Raw genomic sequence first — 10,317 nt, 5'->3', positions numbered from 1 at the left:
ATCTTTTTTTTTTTTGTGGTCCATCATAATTTTGGCCGTAATAGGGTTTTATCAGAAGTTATTGTACTTGTTTACCAAAGAGACTAGGCGTGTCAGTGAAGAGCAGGTTTTATATGTAATATGTGGAGAAGACAGAAAAATCAAGGTAAATATCACTTGTGAGCAGGTTATTTTGCATAATTTCTAATCATGTTGTTGCTGTACATTTGTCAATTTATTCAAAAGTGTGAAAATATTATTTAACTGTGTATTTATTATGCATAAAATGCTAGCTATGAGATTAGCCTCCTAAAGGAGTCAATTATTTCATTTCAACTGCATAATGTTATCAAACCAAATTAAAACACATTATTTTAAATATGGTGGAAATTGCATTTGTTGAGGCTGTGATAAATGTATATCCACTGTTGGAAATTGTTAGTAGACCAATTAAACTAGTGAAAGTAGGAAAAGTGTGTTTTAATAGAGCTAATTTTCTACAAGTCCACAGGGCCAAAAATTTCTGAAGAAATAGTACTCCATCTTCAAGAAATTACTAAAAACACAGCTGAAGAAAGTTTTTAGTTTTAAAAAGCTAAATCTGTTCAGTTTTCAATGTGATTTCACTGCGGTCATGACTTTATGGCGTTGACTTTAATTCTGATTGCCTCATGCTGTGTGTTTCTCTTCGCTTCTCTTTCTGTCACAGAATGGAGTCCACCGAGAAATGTGATGTGGTGATTCAACATTTCAACGGAAAGTTCCTCAAAACCCCACCAGGAGTACCAGGCAAGTGTCAACAACACAGTGTGTTCTAACAATATTGTGTCCTAACCAGGTGCAAAGCGATAAAGTGACAATCAACTTGACATTTTGTTGTCTATTTTCACAGCTCTGTCCACAGTAAAATCTCATTGCTCTGAAGTCCCTCTCCATATAGCTGTATATTAAAGGAATAGTTCAGCCAAAAATGACAGTTCTGTCATCACTTACTCACCCTCGTGTTGTTCCAAACCCATATGTTTTTGTAAGTAAATGATGACCGAAATCTCATTTTTTATGAACTGTCCTTTTAAATATTAAATATGCTCTGATTTGCTGATTTTGACATCAAAATTACACCTGTATCACTCACTATGTCAAGATTTAGATATATACTAAACCCCCAAGCTCAGTGTGATCCAAAGCTCTCGTGTGAGGAAGCACACGTCCCCCCACTTTGAGTCGCTCTGCTCATCAGCTTCATATGACAGGATCTGATTTATAGGTTGATTAAGGTTTAATTTAAGCCTGGTGTGCCTGAGGAAAACTGTTCCCTGAGGGAAGCAGAATGTACTGCATATACTAGAGACAAACATTTATACTGAAGACAGCATTTAGAACGCATTTAACTTACATTACGTGATGTATTTCAGAGCGAAACAGAATATTAGTGAGATATGATGTAGGGCGGGACTTGATTTGATCTATTCTATACGCATTAAATTGGATTGAAAAAAGTGGGCTGTGATATTATTGGTTGGCATTATTTTTTTTGGCCTTGTTCCAAAATCATTTCAAAGGGTAAATGTGTTATTAGATTTGCTGATAGATTATAATCTTAATAGACGGTATTTGTGGCATATTATCAAGTTCCACTTGTCTCTCCTTTTCTTAAAAAAGTAAAAATCTAAGTTACGATATACACTGCTGTTCAAATGTTTGGGATCAGTAACATTTTTAATGGAGTCTCTTTTTTAATGCTCAGCAAGGCTGTATTTATTTGATTTAAAAAAATGAATATTATGAAATATTATTGCAGTTTCTAATATTAGTTTCCTATTTTAATATACTTTAAAATAAAATTAATTTTTGTGATGCAGCGCTGAATTTTCAGCATCATTACTCCAGTCTTCAGTGTCACATGATCCTTCAGAAATTATTCTAATATACTGATTTATTATCAATGTTGAAACTGTTGTGCTACTTAATATTTTTTTGGAACCTGTGATACTTTTTACTTTGATTCTTTGATGAATAAAAAATTAAAAAGAACAGCATTTATTCAAAATAGAAGTCTTTTCTAACAATACAAGACTTTACTATCACTTTTTATCCATTTAACATATCCTTGCTGAATAAAATTATTCATTTCTTTAAAAAAAGAAAGAAAAAATGTACTGACCCCAAACTTTTGAATAGTAGTGTATATTGTAACCCAACATTTTTATTTTGAATAAACACTGTTCTTTCTAACTTTTTATTTATCAAAGAATCCTGAAAAAAGTATCACAGGCCTGTTGGATGCAGTAGGTCTGTGTGTGTATCTGTCTGTTTTCTGTTTTAAGGAGGCATAGGCAGAGGGCTTGGGGGGAGTGTAAAAGCAACTGACAAGACAGAGAGAGAGATTGGAGAGGGCAGCCTGCAACTCTGGCAGTTGCTGTGTGATTTGTGGGGTGTAGCGTGCGGCTCGGTGTCAGACCCAAAGACAGAGGGATGATAGATTACTTCATCTATACCTCTCTCTCTCTCTCTTTTAAAGTCTCGCTCTCTCTTTTCTCAGTACTAACAGACTCCTGGCCAACTCAGTTTTGTTGTTACCTTTACACTGTGTCTTAACCAGGTGCGACATGATAAAGCGACAAGTGATAAAAACGTCTTCTGTGTAAATCTGAGTTGTTACTACTAACCAGCTGCGACCGCGACATTTTTTTTTTTTTCAGTGACTTGGTTTCTATTTCTGAAATGTTTTCCTGGCCTCATCCACACTGAAATCTCATTGGTCTAAATAAAATATAAAATAATGTATGTTATATTAATATAGACTACCATTTAAAAGTTTGGGGTCAGTAAGATTTTTAAATGTTTTTGAAAGAAGCATTTATTTGATCAAAACAGTAATATTGTGAAATATTATTACAATTTAAGATAACTGTTTCCTATTTGAATATATTTAAAAATGTAATTTATTCCTGTAATGCAAAACTGAATTTTCAGCAGCCATTACTTCAGTTTTTTAGTGTTACATGATCCTTCAGAAATCATTCTAATATGCTGATTTAGTGCTTATTATAATACATTTTTAAAACAGATGTGCTGCTTAATATTTTTCTGTGGACTTTTTCAGAATTCTTAGAAAGTTCAAAAGAGCAGCATTTATTTGAAATAGAAATATTTTGTAATATTAGAAATGTCACTTTTCTGGTCACGTAATTTAATTGAATGTGATTGAATAAAAATATTTATTTCCTTCAAAAAAGAATGGAAAAAAATCTTACAGAACCCAAACTTTTAAATGGTAGTGTATTTTAAATGTCAAACGTGGCATTTTTGTTGTCAGTATAGAGAAACAAATTACAGATTGATGCTTGAGGAAGAAGTTTACTCAAAAATGAAAATACAGTCATTGCTTACTAATAAAACTCATATGACTTACTTTCTTCCTTGAAACACAAAAGAAGAAAATCAGAAGACTATACTCGATAAATTGAGTTGAAGTCAAGAATGACTCAGACAATCAAACAATGCTTCAAAAAGACTCTACTCAAAAGAATGACTCAATCACAAATTACATTATATATTGCTATGCCCCTTACTAACACGCCAAGCAGAGTAAAGACTTAAAGGAATAATTCATCCAAAAATGATATTTTGAAGAATGCTGGTAATCAAACAGTTGATGGTACCCATTGACTTCCATAGTATTTCCTTCCCTACTATGGAAGTCAATAGGGACCAACATCTGTTTGGTTCTTCAAAATTCTTCAAAATATCTTCTTTTGTGTTCAACATAAGAAAGAAACATATACAGGTTGGGAGCGACATGGGTGAGTAAATGATAACAACACGATGCTTTTATGGTGCTTTATATAGTGGTTCCCAGCCACTATATAGAACAAAACAGTGTGAACATTCTTTAAACCTTCTCTTTTTGTGTTCCATGAAAGGCATACAAGTTTGGGGCAACACAAGTGAGAGTAAATTAACTGAAATTTCACCGGAATAAATTATATTTTAAAGTATATTAAAATAGAAAACTGTTATTTTAAATTGCAATCATATTTTACAAAAGCACAGTTTTTTCTGTATTATCAAATAGATACAGACTTGATGAGCATAAGAAACTTCTTTAAAAAACATTAAAAAAATCGTACTAATCCCAAACTTTTGAACGCCAGTGTAAGTGATATAATATACAATATAACAATATAAGTATAGCCACAAGACATAAACCATATGAATGTTTACATGATTTTGAGATGAAAAATTTGTTTACCAACCATTTCAGTCCATGAAAACATAATGTCGTAAACAATAAAACGAATGTAAAAATGATTTAAACACCTCACAAGTTTTAGCAGATGAATTAATATGTGCTTTTATAAAACTAAAACCTTCAGATTTCTGCTTTATATCCCCAAAAATTGGTTCATTCACTTCCACTGTAAGTGCCTGTAAAGACTGTAATTCCATTTTTGCTTATTTTTAAAGAAAATTATTGGATATAATTCAAAATTACTTCCCATGGTCATCAGCATTATGCTGATTGAGCTTAACTAGTATTGAACTCAGAATATTCCTGTAAAGTAACAAACACTCAGCAGTCATGCTTATAAAAGACCAGAGACATTTATTAAGAAAGTAAATTCTGTCACCCCTTAACAATGACAGACGCACGCCCAAATCTGTAAACAGTGTTATTTAATGGTGTAGTTTTGCAAAGCTCAGGGTATTTTCCTCAGTATTGCGCTTGGTGTTCATTCCCCTGCTGTTGCAGAGCGTTCTTGTTTCCCTTAGAGAGAGCAAAGCGAGCAAAGGCAACAGAAACAGAGCTGGAGAGGTTAGGGTGAATGAGAAAGAGAATATGCGATTCCTGTTGGATGCAGTAGGTCTGTGTGTGTATCTGTCTGTTTTCTGTTTTAAGGAGGCATAGGCAGAGGGCTTGGGGGGAGTGTAAAAGCAACTGACAAGACAGAGAGAGAGATTGGAGAGGGCAGCCTGCAACTCTGGCAGTTGCTGTGTGATTTGTGGGGTGTAGCGTGCGGCTCGGTGTCAGACCCAAAGACAGAGGGATGATAGATTACTTCATCTATACCTCTCTCTCTCTCTCTTTTAAAGTCTCGCTCTCTCTTTTCTCAGTACTAACAGACTCCTGGCCAACTCAGTTTTGTTGTTACCTTTACACTGTGTCTTAACCAGGTGCGACCATCACGATGCTTTTATGGTGCTTTATATAGTGGTTCCCAGCCACTATATAGAACAAAACAGTGTGAACATTCTTTAAACCTTCTCTTTTTGTGTTCCATGAAAGGCATACAAGTTTGGGGCAACACAAGTGAGAGTAAATTAACTGAAATTTCATTTTTGCATAACTTATCCCTTTAAAAACCACTTCTTCTGAGAAGTGAAAGGCAGAGAGTGAAAATAAGGCTACCTGGTCTCATGGCATAAATGTACCTGGCGGCACTTTTTAGCAAGACGCAAAATACGTACAATTAAAGGAATAATTCATCCAAAAATGATATTTTGAAGAATGCTGGTAATCAAACAGTTGATGGTACCCATTGACTTCCATAGTATTTCCTTCCCTACTATGGAAGTCAATAGGGACCAACATCTGTTTGGTTCTTCAAAATTCTTCAAAATATCTTCTTTTGTGTTCAACATAAGAAAGAAACATATACAGGTTGGGAGCGACATGGGTGAGTAAATGATAACATCACGATGCTTTTATGGTGCTTTATATAGTGGTTCCCAGCCACTATATAGAACAAAACAGTGTGAACATTCTTTAAACCTTCTCTTTTTGTGTTCCATGAAAGGCATACAAGTTTGGGGCAACACAAGTGAGAGTAAATTAACTGAAATATCATTTTTGCATAACATATCCCTTTAAAAAGCCACTTCTTCTGAGAAGTGAAAGGCAGAGAGTGAAAATAAGGCTACCTGGTCTCATGGCATAAATGTACCTGGCGGCACTTTTTAGCAAGACGCAAAATACGTACCAATAAGTACATATCTCTGCAGTTTCCAAAATAAATGAACACTAGAGGCAGTAAAACTCCGACACCTTTTATTCCTTTTCACACAAATTTACAGTCGCGAGACGCGAAATACGTACCAATAACTACACATATCACTGCAGTTTCCAAAAGAAATGAACACTAGAGGCAGTAAAACGGCAACACCTTTTATTCCTTTTCACACACATTTACAGAGTTTCGATTAATAAAGCATAATTTTCGCACAATTATTTGAAGAATATCATGTTATGACTTCAAAACAATATTAATATGCTGGGAGATTTGAAAACTGTTACTTTTGAACGTTAGCATCGCACATATCCAGCTTTATATCTATGGGTTTTCATCGACGGTAGGTTTGTTCGGTAGCTCACGGAGTGCGGAGACATACTTGAGAGGCGAGGAGCTCCGGTTCGACAAAACAGTTCAATCTGCATATAAGGAAGTTCAAATGGTACGGTTGCATCAACAAATGCGTTTTTATATCAGTTTTGCATTTGTTAACACTATCGGGTAGGTTTAGGGTTGGGTTTGGTGTAGGGCATATTTCCAACACGATAGAGCATTAACTTTTAGTGACAGTATGCGGATATTTGAATTCTGAACCGCCGCAATACGTACCAGAAGCAACATAATAAAAAACACAGCAATGCGTACCTATATCAATGTAATAAAAACGTACCAGGGTTCACGTATTGAACCCGTGTTTTAGCGCCACTCAGTGGACATTTCTCTTTGAAACTGCGGCGAAATGTGCAGTAAGGTACGTAAAAACAGTGTTGCACAAAAAGTACACAGAGGTACGTATTTTTGGAATAAGACCAGGTTGGAATAAGGTGATATTGTGCTCTCTAAAGTCAGGAATATTGCTACAGTCTTAGCCAGCCGTCTGATAATGCATTCAGCCTTGAAAAGGAGCCATGCATGTATTGATATCCAGGTTTAAAGCTCAAAAATAGCGCCTAATCGATTTTCTCTCCCTCCCCTCCTCTTTTCCATCTTTCTATCTCTCTCTCTCTGTACTTACTATGTAGTAAGTGGATCATACGAGCCTGTGGAATAACTGTGTTTTGCACGAGTGGTTCCTCTCAAAACTTGCTCTGAACTGAAGATTCTCTCAAACAGGTGTAGCGTTATTAAAACATCAGATATAAAAGAGATCAAATTTGCTGTATGCTTTTACAGAAAAAGCGTTACGCACCTGCGTCGCACCTATTCTTCTTTTTACACAGATTGATTGTTGAAATTTCTATGCACGTATTTTATTCAATAGCAAAACAAAGTTGGCAGAGCACTAATTCCTAGTATGGGTAACCATACTTGGCCACGTCACTTTTCACTTTTTAAAATAAAAGCTCTTTCATCATTTACTCATCCTTATGTTGTTCCAAACCCTTATGACTTTCATGAAGCGCTTGCTATCACTTGCTCTGTCGTTCTCCTCTTGTCTCCATCTGCTGTAGGTGTGTGTTTGCTCGCGTGTTGTCCTGATCCAGCTTACTCAGGCTTTTCTAAAAGGCCACGACGGGGCCATCAGGCCTGCATGCTCTCATAATTACACAGGCTCTTAGGCAACATGCTGATGCTGGGGTAGATAATGATGACCACCGTGTAACGCTGTGACCCCTCCATCACGCACGAGCTCCCAGTCATGGGACGTCCAGTGCTCCTTCCGTTCTGCTGATCTTTTCTACATGCCCAGCTCAAGCCTGTGGGCTCTGTCAGATCTTGAAGTACGTTTCAGGCAATTTGGCCGGCATCCTGATTTCGACCTTAATCCGTTTCTTTTTTTCTCCCTCCCTTCTTCTCTCCGTCTCACCCTATTCATGAGTAAAGCGGCCTGAGGGAAGTCTTAATGGTGTGGGTTTGGGAATCAAGGCACAGATGTGGTGCCATAACACTACACACACACACATATGCATTCATTCTGGAATGTTTTAGCTGATGGTAATTGAAGGTAAAAAGAGAAAGGTTTAGATACAGTCACATATTTCTTATTTACTGTGACACAAGAAAGAAGCACTACTCTACACGAAACTGAAAAATAACGAATTGAAAGGGGAATGGGTATATGTAGCAAGGGGTCAAGGTTTGGCTGGTTAGTTTGGCCCTGTGAGCCCCTGCTGGTAGATGCCGTAACTACACAATCTTGCTCCAAAAAGCAGTTTCTCCTTTTTTTTTTTTTTTTCAATTGATGGCTGTTCAAAAGCAGCTGTGTATTATGACAATATAAATATAGAAGCAACTTATATGTCAGTAATATTTCAGTGTAGTATAGTAAATTTTTCACCAGTTCTATATTTGTTTCAAAAGGCTTTTGAAAACATGAAATGGTCTTACTTTTTTCCTGTCTGCTGCCTTTGACATCACAATTCAGGATAGTTTGCTAGTGAAGGGCTTGGAATTGTCCACGTATTGCCATAATTTTATTTTCATATATTATTTTTTTTTTTATTATTATTTTTTTTTAATTACATTTACATTTATTCATTTAGCAGATGCTTTTATGTAAAGTGACTTGAGGAATATAACAAGCAATGCATCTTAACTAATTTTTGCCCTGTAGTTAAAAATTAATAAAATGTTATTTTGTAGTAAAATTATTATTATTATTATTATTATTATTATATATTTTTGGAGTATTTTGCTTTTTAATTAATTTCATATTTTTTATGTATTTATTTATTTATTTCATTTTATTCATGCCAAAAAAGTGGGTTTTTTGGGTTTTTTTTTTTTTTATCCTGTCTGTGCTGATGGAAGGGGAGGCTAAATTATAGGGCCTGTCAGTGTGTGAGAGGCCAGGCTGATGTGTGTATTCATGTGAGTGTGTGTGTGCGACATTGAGATGACCCATCAAATTTGGTTCCACTTGACTCGCTAATGCCTGTGAGACTGGGAAATCAAGCTGCCACGTAGCGATACACTCTCTGAGGATTTGTTTGCTTGCAGAGTTGAATGGGGAATGTGTGTCAGCGGAGAGGCCAGAAATCACTAAGGGAGAGACCTAGTTAAAATTCGGAATAAATAAATAAACATTTTAAAATATATTTATTTAAAAATATATATTTATTTATATTTATATTTGTATTTTATTTTTATTTATTTATTTATTTTATTTATTTATTTTATTTTTATTTTGAAGATGCTTTTTTGCAGCCAGATGGTGTAGTTACGACATCTACCAGCAGGGGCCAAACCACTATAGACAACCATATTGTTCCACAGTTTGAACGTATCCTTAATCTATTACAAAGCGCTCTGTCTGTTTACATACCACACCATCGAAATGAAATGTAAGATATCAGTCCCCCTTTCAAGATGAATCTGCCAGTAATCTGATGATCTGGTTATTTTTGGACTGTTTTGGGTTCAGTTCTTGCTGTTTTTGTGTTCCAGTGGTAAGGTCATACTGGAGGGGTCTCAGGTAAGGGTTTGGCGGGCCGGCGCTGAGGCATGGAGGGATCTGGAACATTCTGATGTATTAATGAGTGCTGAGCTGGCTTCTGACTGACGTCTTATGTTTGGATAGTTTGTGCTTCAGACAAGGTGCTCACACGCTATGTGTGGGAGAGAGAGAGGGAGAAATTCTATAAAGGACGTGCTAATGAAGCTGTTTATTTTCCCTGGACTTACTGGCGAACATAATTGGCGCTGGCGCATATCGTTCTCTCACATTCTCTGTGTGCCTCTTTCTCTCTGTCTCCTTTCTTTCTTCCCTTTTACTGTATGTGTTCTCTCACTCTCTATATTTAGTGCCGCTTGCTAAGGCATGCATTGCTATTATTTTTGCTCATTCTTTGTGTTGGATAATTCTCAAAATATGGTGACACTCTCAATCACAAAATTATCTTTTCAATAAATGTATCTTGACATTAGCACTAATAATTAAGGATTTTAATCAATTTTATTTAATTTTATTATAAAAATGTGTTATATATTTTGCTTTTTATTTAAAGAGGTCATATGACGTTGCTAAAAAGAACATTATGTTGTGTATTTGGTGTAATGCAATGTGTTTATGTGGTTTAAGGTTAAAAAAACACATTATTTTCCACATAATGTACATTATTGTTGCTCCTCTATGCCCCGCCTTTCTGAAACGTGTCGATTTTTACAAAGCTCATCGTTCTGAAAAGTGAGGTGTACGCTGATTGGCCAACTATCCAGTGCGTTGTGATTGGCTGAATACCTCAAGCGTGTGACTGAAATGTTACGCCCCTTACCATACTGTGATGCCGTCTCCCGGCACGACGAGACAAAACCAATAAAACCCATTACAAACGAGGCATTTGTTGCATCCAGTGGGGACATAATTACTGATTATAATGACTTA

At 35.8% G+C, this 10,317-nt stretch overlaps 1 protein-coding gene across 1 annotated transcript in view; it reads left to right on the top strand.

The window, feature by feature from the left end:
- Positions 1 to 10,317, top strand: part of LOC107666726 (RNA-binding motif, single-stranded-interacting protein 3-like) — a 135,077-nt gene that overhangs the window by 96,050 nt on the left and 28,710 nt on the right. The window contains exon 6 of the mRNA XM_016458160.1: positions 689 to 768. Coding sequence (XP_016313646.1) covers positions 689 to 768 — 80 coding nt within the window. The remainder of the gene's footprint in view (positions 1 to 688; positions 769 to 10,317) is intronic.

Source organism: Sinocyclocheilus anshuiensis, unplaced genomic scaffold (assembly GCF_001515605.1).
Source record: "Sinocyclocheilus anshuiensis isolate Anshui unplaced genomic scaffold, SAMN03320099.WGS_v1.1 scaffold267, whole genome shotgun sequence".
NCBI classification, from domain to species: domain Eukaryota; kingdom Metazoa; phylum Chordata; class Actinopteri; order Cypriniformes; family Cyprinidae; genus Sinocyclocheilus; species Sinocyclocheilus anshuiensis.
Note: the sequence above shows the minus strand (reverse complement) of the source record. Positions and strands in the feature narration are given on the sequence as shown.